Source organism: Brassica napus, chromosome A7 (genome assembly GCF_020379485.1).
Source record: "Brassica napus cultivar Da-Ae chromosome A7, Da-Ae, whole genome shotgun sequence".
NCBI lineage: Eukaryota > Viridiplantae > Streptophyta > Magnoliopsida > Brassicales > Brassicaceae > Brassica > Brassica napus.
The window spans coordinates 15932869-15953358 of record NC_063440.1 but is presented as its reverse complement, the minus strand read 5'-3'; the positions used below and the strand labels follow the sequence as shown (position 1 = coordinate 15953358).

The 20490-nt window shown below is 35.4% G+C and overlaps 4 protein-coding genes across 5 annotated transcripts; 1 reads left to right on the top strand and 3 right to left on the bottom strand.

The window, feature by feature from the left end:
* The first annotated feature begins 23 nt into the window (after positions 1–23).
* Positions 24–1975, top strand: LOC106356659 (WAT1-related protein At5g40230-like). Its single transcript, XM_013796396.3, has 7 exons — positions 24–383; positions 473–538; positions 611–724; positions 835–1066; positions 1142–1300; positions 1366–1511; positions 1669–1975. The coding sequence occupies exons 1-7, from the start codon at positions 169–171 to the stop codon at positions 1799–1801; spliced, it is 1065 nt and encodes a 354-aa protein (XP_013651850.2). The 5' UTR covers positions 24–168; the 3' UTR covers positions 1802–1975.
* Positions 1976–3391: 1416 nt separating this feature from the next.
* LOC106352681 (beta-glucuronosyltransferase GlcAT14A-like) lies at positions 3392–5656 on the bottom strand. Its single transcript, XM_013792310.3, has 4 exons — positions 4838–5656; positions 4668–4743; positions 4461–4576; positions 3392–4124 (listed from the first exon to the last, which is right to left on the bottom strand). Exons 1-4 carry the CDS (start codon positions 5436–5438, stop codon positions 3610–3612), a joined length of 1308 nt encoding a protein of 435 aa, XP_013647764.1. The 5' UTR covers positions 5439–5656; the 3' UTR covers positions 3392–3609.
* Positions 5657–8377: 2721 nt separating this feature from the next.
* Positions 8378–10659, bottom strand: LOC106352680 (pentatricopeptide repeat-containing protein At5g39980, chloroplastic). Its single transcript, XM_013792309.3, has one exon. It carries the CDS (start codon positions 10495–10497, stop codon positions 8479–8481), a length of 2019 nt encoding a protein of 672 aa, XP_013647763.1. The 5' UTR covers positions 10498–10659; the 3' UTR covers positions 8378–8478.
* Positions 10660–14829: 4170 nt separating this feature from the next.
* LOC106352679 (HIPL1 protein-like) lies at positions 14830–17991 on the bottom strand. 2 transcript variants are annotated; one of them, XM_013792307.3, is made up of 7 exons: positions 17800–17991; positions 17490–17644; positions 16651–17407; positions 16359–16574; positions 16102–16280; positions 15795–16030; positions 14830–15472 (listed from the first exon to the last, which is right to left on the bottom strand). In XM_013792307.3, exons 1-7 carry the CDS (start codon positions 17891–17893, stop codon positions 15046–15048), a joined length of 2064 nt encoding a protein of 687 aa, XP_013647761.1. In that variant the 5' UTR covers positions 17894–17991; the 3' UTR covers positions 14830–15045. The 2 variants fall into 2 exon arrangements, with proteins under 2 accessions (XP_013647761.1, XP_048592892.1); XM_048736935.1 differs by lacking the exon at positions 17800–17991 and having other exon boundaries at positions 17490–17759.
* Positions 17992–20490: the final 2499 nt, after the last annotated feature.

Below are 20490 nucleotides of genomic sequence, written 5' to 3'. Positions count from 1 at the left end.
TGTTATGGAGGAAAAAATGGGACCTTTTATCATAAATATGTTAGTTGTATGGTCAAGTTGAGAATAATTAATTTAGCATTTAGCAAACGTGTTGGGTTTAATTACTATGGTTGCTGATGAAGTCGCTTTGACTTCTGAGATTTTTAGAAAGTCTGAACATCAGATCTTATGGCAAGAGGAGTAGAAGAAGAGGTGGCATGGAGATATTTTTGCAGAGATGTTGTGCCATTCACTGCAATGGTGGCTGTGGAGTGTGTCACGGTTGGAGCCAACACACTGTTCAAGGCTGCGACCATGAGAGGATTGAGCTTCTATGTCTTTGTCTTTTACAATTATGTCATTGCTACACTTGTCCTTCTTCCACTTTCCCTCCTCTTTAGAAGGTACTTGATCTCCTAACACTACTCTTTATTACCTTGAGCCAAATCGTTATAAAATTTCAAAGAATGTGAACATATATTACAATGTGCAGGTCAAGAAGATTACCTTCAGCCAAATCTTCTGTCTTCTTCAAGATTTTCTTACTTGCACTTGTCGGGTAATTAACTATATACTCCTAGAGTTATGAGTATTTTCATATTATACACTTTTTCTGACTTAGAGGGAACAGGTTCATGTCGGTGGTAGCTGGCTGCAAAGGACTAGAATATAGTTCCCCGACGCTTGCCTCTGCTATCAGTAACCTCACGCCAGCTTTTACCTTCACTCTTGCTATCATCTTCAGGTTACACCTTTTTATCTTTCGATGTGTGTAGTGATAAAGATATGGTTTGCTTACTAGCATCCGATCATTTCGCACTAACTGGTTCTTCTTCCTTTGGATGACTTGTAAAGGATGGAACAAGTCGTGTTAAGAAGCTCTGCGACTCAGGCTAAAATCATTGGCACGATAGTATCTATGTCTGGTGCTTTGGTTGTTGTTCTTTATAAAGGCCCCAAAATTCTAGCTTCATCAACAACCGTCTCGCATGACCAGCATTTGACTATATCTGAGTCAAGTTGGATCATTGGAGGTCTATTAATCGCTGCACAATATTTGCTTGTTTCAATCTGGTTGATTCTTCAGGTACATGAAAAAGACTTTGGATATGTAGGTGACACATAAAACTATTTCTAAATTCAGGCTCATATATGATTGCAGACTCGGATCATGGAGGTATACCCTGAAGAAATAAATGTAGTCTTCTTATACAATTTATGCGCAACATTAATCTCAGCACCTGTGTGTCTATTTGCTACAAAAGACTTGAGTTCTTTTCTGCTTAAACCGGGTCTCCCCCTCGCTTCAGTCATGTTCTCGGTGAGAATCAAACCTTGTATGTTACTTCAAGTAGTCACAGCTCTGATTTTAGCACTTTGTTTCAGGGAGGCTTAGTTTCATCTTCAGTTATACACACTTGGGGTCTTCATCTGAAAGGTCCAGTCTATATATCCTTGTTCAAGCCTTTGTCTATTGTCATTGCAGTCGCTATGGGTTCTATCTTTCTCGGTGATGCACTTTACTTAGGGAGGTACTATATCTTTCACAATCATCCTTAATTAATTGCACACTCAGAAGAATTTATCTATAGATTGATCTTCATGTGTCTATCTAAGGAATTAAATCTTATAAGAGTTACATGGTTTCTTTATGCCAAGTTACACTTTGCATCCATACTTCATATGCAGTGTCGTTGGATCAGTGATTTTGAGCTTAGGCTTCTACACTGTGATTTGGGGTAAATCAAGAGAGGATTCAACCAGAACTGTTGCTGGTTCTGAGCAGTCACCTTTGTTGCTTACCCACACCATTATGATATGACTGACGCAAGTGGCTGAACTCTCTTCAAATTTTTCTTACTTGGGCTTATTGTGTAATATCATCCTTGGTGCTCCAAGATTTATGGGAACTTCTAACCTATGTTTTCTTGTTTATAAACTTGAGGGCAACATGTTCATGTCGCTGATATGGAAATTTTGGGTCGATTTGGTTTAATACTTGTGTTAAATGCATGTAGTATTCTTATTTTAAGAGATATATTAAAAAACTAATTTTTTTTTTTAAAATAAACATTGTTTGATCAAATAGTTACAAAATAGTTTATGAGCGAGATATATTATATTTTATCATTATTAAAGTTATTTGTTTTCTTAATATTAAATTTTTTTTTAAATTTTATGTTTTTATGTTTGTGGAACTTAATAGAACCATAATCAAAATACCAAAGGCATAAAGTTATTTAGAATTTATAAAAGATTTTAATTATTGTAAATATTGATATATGTTCACGAGCTTCCAAAAATGTATCAGCTACTTATGCATGTAACTTTTTATTGATCATCTCTTTATTATTATTATTTTTTTTAAACATCAAAATGTAATTTGATAAATATTATGAAAATACATGAACATTTAAACAATAAATAAAACTGATTTGATTTTACTTAATTATAATAAAAATAATTATAATTCATTTTGAATTTGAAAGAATATATGTAACTCAATATAGTCACAACATGAGTGACTCGACTAATCCAACTTATATCTAAAATCATATATTTAACTACGATAAGAATATATAATTTTAAAAGAATATTAATTTATTTTATAAATATAAATCATAGGACAACGTAAAACATATTAAAAATGAAAATAAAATATTAACCAACTATTACAATTTATTTTTATTGTAAAATATATATATATATATGCATGAGACTTAGAATATTATCGTTATATTAATTTATGTAATTTGGAATAATACACTTTAGTTTATTTTTATTTCATTCTAAACACAATACAACTTAAGTTATACATAATCTTCATAAAATATATTTACATCTCTAAACAACAATTACCAAAATTCAAATAAGAAATTAATCAAAATTTTAATATATAGAATAAAAAATATTACAGTTGAATTCAGAGATGCAATCTAATTTATCCAAATAATAACTAAATCGACCGTAAAAACAACAAAACCGATTAGATATAACATATATAAAATCTTATGTATAATTAAAGTAATATAATATTATTAATATAAATGATGCATACAAATTATAAACTAATTTAAAATTAAAAATAAATAGCAATTAATTATTATAGTATATTTACTTTAGAAATATTTATACATATGCATGAGCACGGAAAAATCACCTAGTATAATGTATATAAAATATATGATGTATTCTTTAGTACACTGAATTATAATTTTTTTTTGCATCATATAGCTTGCAATTTCTCTTTAATTCATGGAGTCCGTTTGAAAAAAAAAACAATAATGAGAGTAAATGTTCGAGGTTATTGCCAGGAATTACACGGATGTATAATATTTGAATTACAAAAATTTCTCCAGCTTGCGGAGAACTTGTGGCCTGGCCAGAGTAGAGAGTTAGAAGAGAAGTATAATATTTGAAAATCTCAAAACTGTAATATGGAAATCTGTGAAAATGTGACAACAACAATACATTAATCTGTGATAATATGCTTCCCAAGAGCCAAAGCCTAAATTGTTCAGTGTCCTCACTTATACTCTTGACTAAAAGAGAGATACACAATCAGATCCTAAATCACATATATTCCCAAAAAGCTGCTAGATCAATCTCTGTGATGTTCTGCAATGTGATTTACTTGCACTGTTTTGGTCGGAAATTCTCAGTAGATAACAGCGAAGTAACAAGACTCTCCAGCCGTCTAGCACCTGGACCAGGCCTGATAACATCAGTATCACCAATAACAGCACAAGGGTCAGTCCCGTTTTCGTGGCTCCCGATGCACCAACCACCAGGTGTAGGCATCCCAAAACCTCGGTTAAGAAGCTCCTCATCAATCTTGTCAAGAACAGGATCTTCTCTTCTGAATTTTCTAGCAAAGGGGGCATTGCTATTGACCATTCTATCCATGTCTGCAAGAGTGAGATGGTGTGGATGCTGCTTAGGCGGATTGTCCCACGTTATGAAGTGCAAGTCGCTGTTTACAGTTGTGTTTCTGAATTCCTCAGCGTTGCAGAGAACTGTGTGAAAATATCCTTCCGGAGAAGAGAGAAAATTCGAGTAGTACATTAACACGGTCCGAGGTAGATTATCCCATCCCCAAATGCAATAGTCGATGAATGGCCGGGATAACGCCATCCAAGCAGAGCCTGTTACCAAGAAACACAAGTTAGCTTCAAGAGAATCAAATGGCTGACTGATTCTGACAAAAGTCCTCCACACAATCAAAGGCAACAACAAACTACTTTTAAAGATCATGTCCACACATTTTGTAAATCATGAAAGTTTTTCCCTAGCAATCTAAGCACAAGGATTCAGTGTTGTTGAACTACTGAAAAGGAGTAAATTTGAGAAATACCGACCGAACAGAACAGCTATGGAACCTAAAGATAACCAATCAAGTCTGCATATGCCTAGTAATAACAGTTCAAAAACAATAAAGTCTAGAACTTGCTCAGAGATGATGACTACAGTCTATCAAGAACCTGTGAAGAGCTTGAATGCAGTTGGGATGCTTCGTCTCTGCGTAACCCAAAAAACATCAGACTTCTTGTTCAAATACAGTCCAGGATCTATAATCACCGGTTTTGCTCTCTGTGATCTGAAATAAAAATAAATAAATAAAAATCAAAACCCGAGTTTTACGAAATGATATACAAAAGATGTAAACTTGAAACTCTCTCTTCTCTTACGCTTTCCATCCAATGTTACTAGTATGATCAATGAAGTTCAAATCCCGCGGCAAATGCGAGAATATATGCAACAAATCTGCTCATTAAAAAAAAACAACAAAAATTCAAAATCTTGTAATAAAAGAACCAAACCAAAAAAGCAGTTTTCGACTCTTTCAGAATATTCTCACCATCTTGAGTCATAAGAGGATAATCAGAGGAGCTGAGATTGATGAACCAGTCCCACTCAGCTCCTTCCCTGAGCAAAATCGCCGCCGCGTGAAGCGTATTCGCCACCATCGTAGGCCCACGGTACGTCACGAGGTTAGCCTTCTCAATCACGTGAACGTTCTGGAACCTTCGGAACAAGGACGAGTTTCGAATGTATCCATGGAGATCCTCTCTCTCCTCGGGGGAAGATGCTCTTTCCAGATGAACAACGTAGCGGTTGTTAGGGTGGTAGAGAGCCAAAAGGGTTCGCCGGAGAGACTTCCCGTCGCCGGCGGATCCGGAAATCAAGTAAGCGAACCGCGGCGGATCGGGGAGGGAGGAGACGGGTCTGGGTTTGATCTTGGACTCGACGAAGGCCGATGACCCAGATCCGGTTAGCAAAACGGGTCGGGTGAAAGGGAGGAGACGGGCTCCGGTTGGGGAAGTGAGGGTGGTGAGGAAGAGTAAGAAGACGGCGAAGATTGAAGCGATCACTATAGGGAAGAGAATCCATCTCCTCTCTGAGTGGTGATGGTTATGATGATGCCTCGCATTCGAGTAATAGCTTCTCAGTTTCTTCATCGCATCTAATATTCAAAGTCGACACAGTTTCATTGTCTTTTTGGAAAATTAAAACCCATTTTTTTTTAAAACTGAAACTTGGAATGTAATTAGGGTTTTGTTTTGTTTTGTTGGGATGATCAATGAGGGAGAAGAAGTAACGTTAGTGGAGAAGAGACAGAGACAGAGACAGAGACCGAAGATGTGGAAATAACGAAAACTGTAAGGTTTACTGGTCAAGTGCATTAATTAATGTCATCAGATTCAGATCTTAATGGGAAAAAAAGGGAAAAACAAATCTGGAATCTAGATGACGGGCCAATCTAAAAGCCCATTAATCTTGGAACTTATTAGTCAACGTAATGAATGGTTAAAGATGGAAAGGGTCGGTGCACTCAAAAAAAGATAGAAATGGGCGTACGGTTCGGATTGAATTAAGTTTTGATTTTTTTGAAGGACATGAAATTTAACCATATTTGGATATTCATTAGGTTGGAATGTGATTCGAGCTTTTCGGTGCATTAAAATTTAAAAGTGCCAGACAACATGCATGCATAAGTTGCTACATATAACTTGTTTCAAGATGAAGTTTGTTGTTATGCGTCAATCTGTGGGGATGATTGTTTATTTCTCTCCATATCTCATAAATGTGAGCTTGCCAAGAGAATAAAATTAGGTATCCTCGACAGATGTCTCGGGTTAAAGTTATCATGGTTTGTATCTTCATATCCCAAACTAATATGCAGATGATACATGTTAGCGACTGTTCTCCATAGAGTCCTTGAGAAGGAGCGTTGAAAGAAGAGATGGTCTCTGGATTCCGGAGCTTGATTGCATAGGAGGCACAAAGGATCGGTATGATTGCCCAAGTAAAATGAATAAAGCGAGGTCGATATGTTTGTGATGCAGCTCGATGCATGATCGATGTGTATGTGTATGAATGCGGTTGCATATGTTCTCTTTACTCGTCTTCTTCTCTTTTTACACTTGCCTTCGTTCAAATATCAACTCCTCTTTCTCACACAGTTTTGGATTCTTTGGGGTTTCCTGGACTTGGTCGACATCGAACTCGAGGCTTATTGTTGAGCTTGACAACTTACTCCTGATCTTGGCCCAGTCACTTGTTTCTGAGCTCAATTGTTCAACCTAACTTTGATGCTGGTTCAGGGTTCCAAAATTGTCCCCCAGCCCCTTTTAGTGACTTTCCGCAATCCGCATCTAAAAGGGGTGAACATCCAGGTCCTTATCCAGCTGATCAGTTCGTCGTTAACTCGAGATCTTCAAGATATACAGTCTGGTTCATGCGGTTTCAAGGTATTAACATTAGTCAAGTATTGTCACCTTTGATTTGACGCACCGTGATTTCTATTTCTCACATGTGGTCGAGATTTATTTAAATAAAAAGAAAATATATTTACACTCTTGAAAACTGCTCCCGAACCGTCTGTTCGGTTTCTATAAGTTGTAAAGTCATCATTTATTTTTTTATCAGCCATATTGTGGGAGGTTTCATAAAGTGCTTCTTTAGGAGTTAATCTTCTATTTGTCCATATTTCTTTCTTCACCACAATGGAGCTGCGAAAATAGGAATAAGCTTCGGGAAGACGAGCTATTTCCCCACGAAAAGTATCGTATAGCACCAAATCTCCATCAAACTATGACCTCGTTCCAGATGTCCCCAAATTTAAAGTTAGAAACCTATTTCTCCATCAAACTTATGATTACGTCTCATATCTCCACGAAATAAAAGATCAAAATCTCAGACCACACAAAATGAAATTAATCGGTTTATGGCCCAATTAAGATCCGATTACACCTGCTAAACCACTAATTAAAACCCAGAACCGAAGAACCCCTTTAACCCGAGTTAAGAACCCTAAATCGAAAAATCTCTAATCACAAAAGGGTGAAACAAAGAGATTGAAGAAGAAGAAGGTAGAGAGAAAATAAGATATTAAAGAAGAAGAAGGTAGAGCTGAATGGATTTGACCACAAAGCTTTGTGGGGGTACAAATCTTTCTTTATGATATATTAATTGTCTCTTTTCGATGTTATGACCACAAAGCTTCAAGTCATCAAAATTTCAAAATCATTCTTACATTACTAGAAAACACAAACACATGGATAGGACTATTACAAAAGCTGAGAATAGATTCAAGTTCTCAAAAAATCAAACACAAACACATTCTTCACCATTCTTCAGCACCTTCTTCACCATTTCTTTAGACTTAAGATCACCAAAACGCCAACCAGAATCGTACATCCAATGACACAGCCATCATCTTCTTCATCTTTGTTTACTTTCAATTTCAGACACAAAATCATACGTCCAATGACAAGAAGCTCCAGACACAGTTTGTGAAGACCCATACATCACTGCTTAACTCTCAATTTCGGAAAATAGGGGAGAAGAGAATCATAAATCGATTTTAGGGTTCATAACTTGCTTTGTGAATCTAAAGCGAGAGGGTCACGGGCGGGTCAAATCTGGATAATGTTTAGTTCCGAACCGGTTTTCGGTTCACTTTTTTGAGTTTTCTGGTCTGGTCTCTCGAATAAACCAAAACTGATTTGCAGACTTTGGAAGTGAAGAAATTGATTCCCAGACTTTGGTTTAAAGAAATTAATCGATATTTATTCAATAATAGACACAAAAATAAATTGAAACTAACTGTCAACAAATAAAAAGACTTCCTCTGAACCATGTGTTCTCCAAGGTTGAGACCTCATAAGAAGAGTAGGGAAAATTGAGAAAACCATAGGAGGATACAAACTAATACAACATTAAGCAACAACAGGCAAAAAAAAAAGATAAATATTTTTTGTTTTTGTTTGGAACTTTCAATATTAATACTTGATTTTTTTTTTGTGTGTGCAACAACAATATTCATACTTGATAGACAAAAGATAAATAAATTACTGGGTCCCGAATGTAGTATGCTTCTGGTCTCTGGATAATCTAATCAACAAATTAAAATCATAAATTAGTGTAAAACTGAAGCTGACAAACATCCAGATTGTTTTACTCAAGTTAACACAAGACGAAGCATGTTACATGATCTCATCTAGAAAAGGGCTTTAGAAGTCCCCGTTCTCTCATTCGATTCATGACTCTTGAAGCATCGTTTAGTTTATCTGCTCTTTCATACAACGCCGCCACGACCAAATGCAACTCCTTACTATTGATGTTAGGATCAGACTCCAATCTCTTAAACAAAGATTCAACCATCTCGAAATCTTTCTTGGACGAGTATAAACTCAGCATCTGGAAATGAACTTCATCAGGAAAAACACATCCTTCCTCTTGCATCTCTCTGTAAACCGTATCCGCCTTTTCGAACTCTCTTTGTTTCCCATAAGCGTTCAACACTGTAGCTATCGCATTTGAATCCGGAAAATAACCAGCGCTTCTCATTTTCTCAAACACTTCAATGACATTCACGTACCTTTGGTTTCTCGAGTAAAGATTGATCATACAGCCAAAAACAAATATGTCTTTTACCTCCCCAGAATCAAAAGCTTGTCGGAAAACCCACGTGGCCTCTTCTATTCTCCCAGCTTTAGCAAGAATGGTGATAGCGGTTTCTCTAGGTATGTTATCAGGACGCTTTAACTCCTGTAGCAGGCGCTTAGCATGACCCATTAGACCAACTCTTTCGTAAGCCACGATCATTGTCTGATACAGAACTTGGTCAATTTCAACACCTGAGCTCCTCAGTTTCTGAAACAGCGTTGCAGCTCGGTCTAGTTTACCAGCTTTACCCCATATTGAGATAATCGTTGAGTACGTAATGGCGTTAGGTTCGATTCCTCTGCTCTGCATCTCCTGAACAAGATTCGTTGCCTTTTCGTGCTCCAGAGTCTTCCCATAGATCTTAATCATCGTGTTGTAAGTAACAACGTTCTGCTCAATGTCTTTCCTCTGCATCAACCTGAAAAGATGAATAGCTTCACCGAAAAGCTCAGCTTCACCATAAACGCGGAGGATCGTGTTGTAGCTAACAACGTTTGGTTCAATATCCATCTTCCTCATACTCCAAAACAACCTATCAGCTTCTTTCACCATATCAAGCTGACCATAAACATCAATCATTACATTACAAGTCGTGAGATCCAATGGACAATTCACCTCTTTCATCTCTGCAAAAACGGACAAAGCTTCAAGAAACTTCTGATTCTCCACATAAACACTCAAAAGAGTTGAGTAACTAACTGTGTTTGGTTCCACACCAGCTTCCTTCATCTCCTTCATAAGCAAACGAGCTTCTCTGAACAACTTAGCCTTTCCATAAACATTAATCATCGAGTTATACGCAACGAGATCAGGCGTAATGCCGGACTTCTTCAACCTCGAGAAGATCGAAATAGCCTTGGAGTAATCACAAAGCCTCCTAGACAACTCAATGAGGTTACTGTACAAGACGAGATCACCAGAAACACGGTCTTGTTCCATCTTCTGAAGCCAAGACAAAGCCGAATCGAACATACCTTCTTTACCAAACGAAGTAATAAGCGTCGAGTAAGTATACCTATCGGGAGCAAGAGCTCTCTGACGCATTTCGTCGAACAGTCCGTGTGCGATCTCGAATTGCTTAGCTCGCAGCACGTTTCGGAGAACGACGTTGTAGGCGAACACGGAAGGTGTATACTTAGCTTCGTCGTGAACCCAGTCGAGCAAGGCGAGTGATCTCTGCCAGTCTTGTTCTCGGGAAAGAAGCGAGACCATGAAGCGTATAGACAATTGTCTGTCTTTGTACAAAGAGAGGAGAGAGAAAAGGTCTTCCTCGTTATGGGTTTGGTGAATTGAAGCTAGAAGCTCGTCCATGTCGACTTTGTGGTCGAGAAAAGTGGATCTTTGGTACCTCCGATGTTTCTTCGACGATGTTGACTTCTCTGGTTGTTTTCTCCATACGTTATCAGTTTGTGAAGATGATGCAGAGACTGTGAAGATGAGACTGCGATGTTGTGTTGACTCAGGAGGTATGGTGAAGAAGGGTATGGAGGTGTGAATATGAGGTCTGGTTAAGGGTAGTGATGGAAGAGAAGGAGAAGATGATGATGAGCAGATGTCTATGTACATCTTCCACCTAGGAAGAGTTGCAAACCTTTCGCAAAAAGCAACGTTATCTTTTTCATATATAATCCCAAAATTGTTGTCAACTCGACGACGCCGTTTTCGACAGATATTCACAGCTATCAGAGTAATCCTCTGATCTGAGAGAGCAGGTTTCGTAGCAATATCAGGGAATATTCAAGAGAGACTTACATAAAAAGACACTTTCTGAGTTTACTTTACTCTATAAGACACAATGTAACTTTGACACACTTTAGTTTGACAGCTGTCTTTTTCATGACAGAAATAACCTTGCTTTTGGTAAAGAAAATATTGTTTGTTTTAAAAATGCAAATGTAAGGAAACTCAGTTTCTTTGTAGTTACAATTAATGATAAAGTCATAAAGCAAAAAGTTAGATATGTGGATTTACGTGAATTGATCGTGTACGTCGGATCATTTTGATGAAAGTAGATCAACAGCTGGAAGAAAACATGCTTTATGGAGTGTAATTAATGGGTTGCAAAGGTTGAGAAAGTTAGTGAAGAATTTAAAGTTTTCGTCAGAGCTTGTTATCTTGGAAGCTATAGTGAAAGAGATGGTGAACAGTGGAAAGCGATGGAGATTGAGCATATGTTCATACTCTCCACACAAAAGCTCTGTTTTCTAATAATTCAATGTTTTTTTAATATTTTTTATTGTGAGTAACTTGTTTTTCCTCAACTTATGTTTATACTCTTCACGATATATTCATCCATGAACTACCCAGCATACTATCCACGAAAAATCCATCCACGATACACTATTCACGAGACACCATCCACGACACACTATCCATGAGAAATCCATCCACGATACATTCATCTATAACCACCATCCACATATCACCCGTTCATGAGCCTTATAGATGATAGGAAAGTTTCCAGATATCCTTGAATCAGTACACATGCTCTCATGCATGGTTCGTAAGATCACAAAGTCTAAGACATTGCGTACTTGAGTTTCCACTTGATTGTACAAAAATTTGAAATAAAAACAGCCAATTGCATAGCTTTTCTATAAAAATTGTTAACACAATTCTCTTGTTCACAAAGTATCTTGTCCATAACTATCTTGTCCACAAATCTTTCTTCCACAACTTTGACGTCCACAATTCTCTCATCCACAATTCTCTTTATTATACGACTTGTGTTTATGTTTTCCAGATGTGGTTTTGTTCTGGTTTGAATACATCAGAGATGGTAGAGCGTTCTGTAGCGTGGAGTATAGATCGAAGCAGATGGTCATGGATGAAGAAAAAAAGCTTTTGACGAGACAAATGTTCTTTCATGGCTGTTAAAGCAACGAAGCCTGACTCACCGGCCCCGATGTCTTGTGGTGGTCATCACCGTCACTGTCGTTTAACTTGTTTGATTCTTATATATATAAGTTTTAAATTTCAAATCATGATACAAGAAAAAAAGAATACGAAAACAAAATAAAAATTATAAAGGTGAAGATTTAGCACATTCCATTTTTACAATTTCTAGATCTAGAGCAAAAGAATTGAATTTAAAAAAAGAAAGGAGTTGGTCTCGTTGGTTTCCAGAAGAAGACTTGAATTTTTTTTTTTAAAGAAAGAAAAATGAATTATTGGATGGTTCAGTTTCTAATCAGTTATTTCTGGTTAGGAGATGTAACCAAGTTCACTTACATACTAGTTAAAGGGTTTATTGGTCAATTTAACATGAGAAAATGCCTTCAATATCCAATGTGTCTTTTAGCGTAATTGGAAACTTTAATTGTGTCTCTTAGAGTAAATTTTTCAATATTCAATCTCATCACAAAGCCTGCGAGGATTTGGGTTGGCTGGCTGCCTGGCTCTAGAGACAACCCCTATCCAAATCACCTTTCCAGCATAATTACAAATATGTGTTTCTAATACCTATAATATACTCTTTCTATTTCAATATACTCGATGTTTTAGAGCAATTTTGTTGTTTCATAGTAGATAAAGTTTGCATAAATTTATGTAACTTTAACTTTATCAAAAACTGTGTAACCAACTAGATTTTTATTATTTTTATTTATAATTAAATAAACTAATTTTATATTGTAGTTTAGTGACACTTTTGATAAACAATAATTTTTTTTAATATGTGTGCATTAGAGTAAACATCAAGTAATAAGAAACAGATGAAATATACTATAAACTGATTCGCGCCGCGTGGTATCCGTTCTTACATTTTTATACATTAATATTGATTTTTTTATAATTAGTGTTATATATTTTAGATGTGTCATAATATAACTAATTTATTTATTTTTGTTTTTTTGATCAAATATAACTAATTTATTTTTATTCCAAATAAAGAGAGTTGAATGACATCTTATATATTAAAACAGAAGTCACAATCTTAATTCATGTGTGATTTTTTTTAAAATGGACCTAATGGACATATTCATAGAAATTCATATTACATTTTAGTTCAGACTAATAATAAATAAATATTTTAAAATATTTTAATCAAAATATCTTTTGATATCTTTTCATTTTAAATATTAATATATTTATTTTAAAATTCTAACAAATCTGTTTAAAAAGATTTTTACAAGATCTTCATTTTCAAAATTATATTTAAATATTTTCGCTAATTTTGAAATTAGTTTAAAATATTATTATACATTAATATATTCAGTTATATAAAATTAAAAATAAAAAAAAATCTATAATATTTTATTTATTATATAATCATAATCAATCATATTAAAATAAAATTATTATATTGAGCTAAATATAATAAAATTATATTAAATTTATATATTTATATATTTTATTTTCGTAATTATAAAATATTTATGTTCAAAAATAAAATCTAATATGTTGGTAAGATGGGTTAACATTATCAAACTATATAATACATGTATAAAAATTAACATGTATTTCTTTAAAGTTAATAATATAAAATCTTTGTAACTACTTTAATCATAATATATTTTCATTTTAAATATAATATATATTTATATATTATATTTTAAAAATTCTAATAAATCTGTGTAAAAATATTTAAATAATAACTTAATGTATTTTAAGTTATCGTTTAAAAATAAAAATAAATAAATTATATCATATTTTATCTACTTTATAGTCATGATCATGTTAAAATATAATTATTATACTAAAATAAATATGATAAAATTATATTCAATTGATAAATTTATAAATTTTATTTTCAGAAATATAAACTATTTATTTAAAATATAATATGATAATAGAACAGCTTAAAATTAACAAACTATATAATACATGTCTAAAAATTAACATATGTTAGACTTTTATATATACAATAATAAATTATCTAAAATGAATAAGCATAAAAATATTGGTAAAAAGAAATCCAGTTTTGAAAGACGGGTCAGAATTTAGCATAAATTAAATACAAAATAATTTTTAAATATATTTTTCATTAATATATTAATTTGCTTAATAACTAAACGCAAATACAATAAGATAAATATATAATAAGAAGTGGTAAATACATACGGTTTAAACAATTAATTAATTATAACATGTAAATTATAAAATTATTGTATTTGAAATAGTTATATAAATATTTAAGTATATAATTAACATTAAAAATATATACCACTTATATTCTGAAACAATAATTTATGTATAGAAATGTGAAAACAAACACCCGTGCGGTTGCACGGGTCAAAATGTAGTACTCACTTAAAACCCATCCGATCACTTCCTTCCATCAACCATTTAACGAGCCTGAAGAAGAGAGTTGAACAGTCTTCAGGTTCACATCATCCATCTCCATCTGTTTGAGATTCACCATCAATTCCATCTTCAATCACCCAGAGCATACCGGATTGTCCAGTAGCCGGTTTACCCATCTCCATAAACAAACCTCCATCGCCATTTTTTCCATTTGTTCGATCAGATTGTGTGATCTGACTCGGAGCATACACACAAAAACTTTAACATGTGGCATACTCCAAAAATATTTTAATTGTTTTGTTGTGACATAAATGATGTTAGTTTTTGTAATGTATCCTCATGATCATAGTATTGCTATCGTTTTAACAGGGGAACTTATTTGTTATCTTAAATGACTTACAATCTTCTTATTTTGGTTTTCTCATTAAGTAATGTGTTGTACATTAAATTTTCAATTTACTTGCTAATCCACTTTTCAATATGCTTACATTTAGACAGATTAACAATAGTCAAAATTTAAACTGAGCAACAATATAACCTTGATGTTATCAACAAGGTTGTCAATTTTTTTTGTGTCAAAAAAAAAAAGGTTGTCAATTTTTTCATCTGACCAGAAAAGGTGAAGTACCGCAATTGCGACATCGGCTGCTATAATAGAATGTATGTCAACCTCAATTATGTAAATAAGCAAAAAAGTGATCGCCGTAGTGAGTGTATACTAGTTAAGTAACAAAAAATTTGCTTATTGAAGATGTCTCACGTTTTTGATATGTATTGTTCTCTTGATTGTTGGTGCACCTCAGGATACTGTGTCAATAGAAATAGTCCCAGCCATTTGCTTCTCTAGTATGTACGGATCTTTGAACATATTCATTTTCTTTGTATTACAAACAAAAGAAAACACCAAGCTAAGAAATTTATTACAAGAATACTAACGCTGTTGTGTAGTCGTTGAGAAGATGATGGAGATGGCGGAGAACGATCAGGCTGTCGTGAAGGAACCAATGAAGTTCCGTTTTCAAGAGAGCAATGGAAGTTACAGCGGCTCGGACGAACGATTCTGTAAAGGCCAGAGCTTGCAAGTAAGTAGATGTCTTTGTTGTTGTCTTGTCCAAAGGAGAATATAAAGCCAAGGGCTGGAGATGATGATGAAGAAGAGTCTGTATCAGATGAGCAAGAGATCGGCGAATCCGAAGTGCATTGTAATGGAATAAGAGAGCTCGTGAAGTTTCCACTACCCAGTGGAGTTTCAGCTCCACCCCAAATGACTCCAGCGTATAAGTCTGCAAAGAGATACCTATATAAACAAAACAAACATCATCGCAAACTTCATCTACAATCTTGGTTTAAATAATATCGTGAAACACGTGAATCAAACATCAAAAAGGCATGAACATTTATTTCGAGGAAAAATACAACTGAGGCAAATACCCGTTTTAGAATTTGTATATTGATTATCTGAATTAATAATTGACAATTAGTTAGACTTATATTTATAAATCTTTATCTACTAAATCTGGTTTTCCTAATCACCCATATATCATTTTACTGGTACACTGAATTTTAAATCACTCGAAAATCAGCAAATATATAAAGAGAAGAGGAATGAGTGAACGTACGTTCCATACAAGCATGGATCAGTAGTTGAACGATAAAAATATCCGCCAGTTATTGAAGCAGATCCTTCTTTCTGGTTTACGTCCGAGTGTTTGTACCACATAACCGGGAAGATCGGATTTGTAATCTTTGTTGAGTTCTTGCTGGTTTTAGAAGAGGTAAATGGTAAAGGTCCCTCGTAGTAATGCCAACCATAGTTTCCTCCCTTGGTGATCATATCCACTTCTTCATACTTGTCCTGCAAGTTAACTTCATCAAGAATCTGAACAGTGAATATCAAGAAAATGTTGGTTTCGGTTTCGGTGATACCTCTCCAACATCTGCACATAGGAAGTAAGACGGCCTCTCTGAGTCAAAACTGCATCGCCATGGGTTTCTAACTCCCATGGCCCATATTTCAGGAAGCATATTCTTATCTTGTGTAAACGGATTGTCTTTTGGTATAGTATAGTTTCCCCATAGCTGAAACTGGCTCATTGCTTTTGCATCTAATAAACAAGAACCGAGATCAAACTCCATGTTCATATGTGTGAAGATGCTTCTAATGTGTAGCATGTTATTATTACCTGGAACATTATTCACATCGAGTCTCATGATCTTCCCAAGCAAAGATCTCTTGTTCTGTGCAAAGTTGTGTGGATCTCCTTTGCTTCCTCCATCTCCCATCATGAAATACAAGTACCCATCCTTAGGCCCGAACAAGATCTGTCCACCATGATGTGTTGTAAAAGGAAGACCCATCGTAAAGATTCTCCTTACCTCCACCGGTTTAACATAAGTCCCTGAAAACATATCGATAACATCTCAGTGAGACCAACTATAAGCTTAATTAAAAGTAAGGTAAAGATAGTTTGATACCATTGGTAAAGAACTCTGATATGACGCTGTGGTATTGACATGGGGTTGCTCCGTCATCAGAATCTAGCTTTGAAGGGTCACAATCAACATCTGAGTTGCATGCGCATTTGCCAGAACATTCTGGCCACTTAACTCTATCGCAGTTGAAAGAAACAAAGAATCTACCGTTCCTCGAGAAATCAGGATGAAAAGCTATTCCCAAGAGACCAAGCTCAGCATCAAAGTGCACTTCTTCAGTTAGATCAAGAAACAGATTAGTCTCGTCTATTGTTAAAACTTCTCTAGAGCCTTGAGATGGGACTGTAGCCAGGTATACCATCCCAGCTTGATCAGAGAGGAAGACGCGATTAGAGCCATCAGGATGAGGCTCCATGTTGAGAAAAGACCCGTTTGCAAGCTTCTCAAGGCACATGCCTGAAGGAGAAGGACTAGTAGCTTTTGAAATGTTGAATGAAACCGCCTGGCCATCGAAGCACACAGAGGATTCATCTGAAGATCCACCAAAGGTCTTGCAGAAGTCATTTCTTGATTTCCATATCTCATATATTGTGGAGTTATTTCCATCTCCAGATTGAGATGCAAAAGGAGTGTTGGTTACAGAGAGATTCTGACATTCACTCCAAAACCTTGTGCAAAAATCAATGCCGGCAAGAGATTGTGTTGACTTGTGAGAAGAAACTGTGGAGTTGCAGAGCACAGGGACTTGTCTAGATTCTGACTCAGCACGGAAAAGCTCTGCTGCGAAAGGATCACACTTCTGCAACCAGAAAAAAGTAATCATGAAGATAGGTCTTACCGAGCAAAGGCTAAAGCAAATGAACATTTGTGTAGGGTCTTACCGAGCAAAGTAATGACTTGAGAAGCGAAGAACAGCTACCAGATACATTGACTGCTTTAAACTGCTTTTGCAACTTCAAGTCCTCATGGGAGTTACAGCATACACTTCCATTGACTTGACAAAAAGAGAGCGGCTGCTTCCGTTTAAGCGGAGCAGCTGACCAAAACAATTTCAAAGAATCAGAAAAAAAATTAACTGTAAATAAACAGAGCAGCTGACCAAACCAAATAAAATCAGAAACAAAAAATGACACAAAACACATAGTTATCATCAATCTGATAACAGGAGAAACAAAGAAAAGAGACACCTACTCAAATCATTACATAATGGATGTGACAAAGATTCTTTGGCAAGAAACAACACAAGGCAAGAAAGCAAGACTGCTACTGAAGAGAGAGAATTCATTTCTTCATCAACAAGTAATAATTTGGTTTTTTAGTTTTCAGCAATACGTTTAGGATCTGAGATATAAAAATAACTCATACAGGTTGCTTCCACAGATATGTAACTCTTACCAAGAAAGAAACCAAAGAGAAGACTATAGCTCCAGACAAGAACTGATGATACATATAAAAATGAATGGAGATCTTTTAGTTGACAGCTAGCCGAATCTTTAATTATGTAATCTGCAAATAGGTTTGCGCCAATAAAATAATATTAGGATGAATTATTGGCGCAAACAAATGTTGACTAAAATAAGATGCTAGAATAACCTTGATTTTCAGACCTAAGTCTTCCTCCAAAGCTTAAAAACTTCGAAAGATTCTTTAACCTCTTCAAGACTTTCAACTATGCGATGATATACCATGGTTTTACCACCTTTTGACCATGGTAATAATTTCTTTATAAATTTTATTATTTATTTCGAGCGTTTCAGAGTCGTTTCAGATTCATGTACGTTTTCGACAACCTTAGAGATTTTAGAACTATTTGAGATACAGAACTACGTAGATGCATCAAAAGTTTAGTAATGGTTGGAAGATTTCCTACAGTGAAATTGAGCCTATATTTAGACACAAAATAAAGAATTAACTTTCCAATGCCATCGATTTGAGGTCGATCAGACAATTGGATCAAAAGTTATGTTCGTTTTATTGAAAAGTGGTCGGTCTGACACACTCGAGAAAGCTGTCGAGGTTGTTGAAAGGTGTCGAGCGACACCACATGAGTGTCGAACGACACCACATGAGTGTCGAACGACACCACATGAGTGTCGAACGATTCTCATCTGAAATCAGAAAACCGACAGATTTAATAAGTATAAAGCCATCCTAGAGCTGACCAACGAGATGGTATGGATTAAGGGCCTTCTCAAAAAACTTGGAGATTGAAATCAACATTCCTATCACCATGCATTGTGACAACCAAACTGTGATCCATAGTGATTCAAGTTCAATATTTCATCAGAGGACAAAGCACATTGAGGTTGATTGTTACAAGGTTAGGTAAATAATTGTTTTGGGTGTGATCTTACCATGCTACACAAGAAGTAAAGACCAACTTGTGGATGTCTTTACCAAATCCGCAAGAATCAATGTGACTCAGCCCATCTATACCAGACTTGGCATTGACCTCTCCTGTAAATGATTTTCTTAGTCATGGAGTCTCCACTCTTTTTTTCTCATCAACGTTTACTTCCAATGAGGTTTTGAATGAGGAAGATCTTCATGATTTCCAAACTTGACAGGTTCTCATGGTCAAGTTTGAAGAGGAGTATTGCATACGAAGAATAAAGAAAAAGAGGCTTGACCAAAGTTTATGATAAGAAGGAGTGAGAAATGAGCAAGTGGTACGGACGTTACGTACGGTAAGCATGTACGGATGAAGGTTGACTCAAAGAGTTCAAGATCGACCTGTTAAGTGAAATGGACGCTCTGCAAAAATAGGGCGGAGTGTACGGACGACACTTAGGGTCGACTGTGCGGCTATCATTCTACTCGGATAACACTTGTGAAAACTTAGGGAAAAGAAGAAGAAAACCAGTGGGAAGCTTCTTTTTCCTTGTGACCATTTGCAAGGATAAGGTGGAGTATGGTCCGTGAGCTGTCCAAGCCTAGTTGTCCCTATTAGCTATCCCATTTGACCAAAGACCAAAGCGTATGAGCATTTGAGGCTCAAGTATTTCAAATTGGAGTGGGACGCTCCTTCTATCTTGACTCAACATGCTTAGTCTTTCTTTGTTTGTAACCTAATGTCGCAAGCTCTTCTTCAATATTGTAACCTGATCTTCAATGAAAGATTAAATAGTTCTCCTCTTTTTTTTCACTTTCAAGAACACTCTCTCTCTCCTCAGAGTTTCTCTTTCTCTAATTTCTTACACAAATCTCTCTTACTCTCGTCCATATACGCTCAATATATCACCTGCACTTAATTTTGTCTAACTCTTACATTCCACACTTCCACTTTATAGTGGTAAAGGCTAAACATTCATCATGGTAGCATCTTGACTTCTTGAGCAACATTCAGCAGCTTCTCCTATTGATTTTGTAGCACGTCTTATGTATTCTTAATAACACTTGACTTGTGAGAAAAAACAAATTAGGCACAACCCGTGACTACAATGAACTCCGAGGACTCTTTTTTTTTTGTCAACGAAATATCTTAAAACTCAAAATTTTAAGTGGTTACAGCTGGAGCCATGTTCAATCGGTGTTAATCTCAATGGTAAGATGAACAATAACCATAGTACATTAAAACATAAGATATGAATGTTGGCGGGAGAGATTTGCTCAATGTAAAAGGTTCAGTTATAATATTTAGGGTTCTTCTCCACATAGACTCTAAGATTACACAATATACTTAGGGGGGCTTATTGAATCGAGGGTTTGAAAATTTTTTGGGAGTTTTTAAATTAGTAGAATTTAGATAGAATTTGAAGATTTTGATAGGGGTTTGAAGATTTTGGTAGTTATTTTGATGGGGGATTTTGGCAGGATTCTGTTCAAATGATGGGATTATCTTTATACATAACGACATCGTTAAAACTCGTTAATTAAAAAAAA

Excerpts from the sequence above, each read along its gene's own strand:
- LOC106352679 (XM_048736935.1), bottom strand. The coding sequence starts at position 17,759 with ATGATAACTATGTGTTTTGTGTCATTTTTTGTTTCTGATTTTATTTGG. Across the intron at positions 16,575-16,650 it reads ATCAGAGTTCTTTACCAATG|GGACTTATGTTAAACCGGTG; the intron begins GTATCAAACTAT and ends ATATGTTTTCAG. Across the intron at positions 16,031-16,101 it reads TATGTGCAGATGTTGGAGAG|GACAAGTATGAAGAAGTGGA; the intron begins GTATCACCGAAA and ends GTTAACTTGCAG.
- LOC106352680 (XM_013792309.3), bottom strand. The coding sequence starts at position 10,497 with ATGTACATAGACATCTGCTCATCATCATCTTCTCCTTCTCTTCCATCA.
- LOC106352681 (XM_013792310.3), bottom strand. The coding sequence starts at position 5,438 with ATGAAGAAACTGAGAAGCTATTACTCGAATGCGAGGCATCATCATAAC. Across the intron at positions 4,744-4,837 it reads TCCTCTTATGACTCAAGATG|ATTTGTTGCATATATTCTCG; the intron begins GTGAGAATATTC and ends TTTAATGAGCAG. Across the intron at positions 4,577-4,667 it reads AGTAACATTGGATGGAAAGC|ATCACAGAGAGCAAAACCGG; the intron begins GTAAGAGAAGAG and ends TTTTTATTTCAG.
- LOC106356659 (XM_013796396.3), top strand. The coding sequence starts at position 169 with ATGGCAAGAGGAGTAGAAGAAGAGGTGGCATGGAGATATTTTTGCAGA. Across the intron at positions 384-472 it reads CTTTCCCTCCTCTTTAGAAG|GTCAAGAAGATTACCTTCAG; the intron begins GTACTTGATCTC and ends TACAATGTGCAG. Across the intron at positions 725-834 it reads ACTCTTGCTATCATCTTCAG|GATGGAACAAGTCGTGTTAA; the intron begins GTTACACCTTTT and ends TGACTTGTAAAG.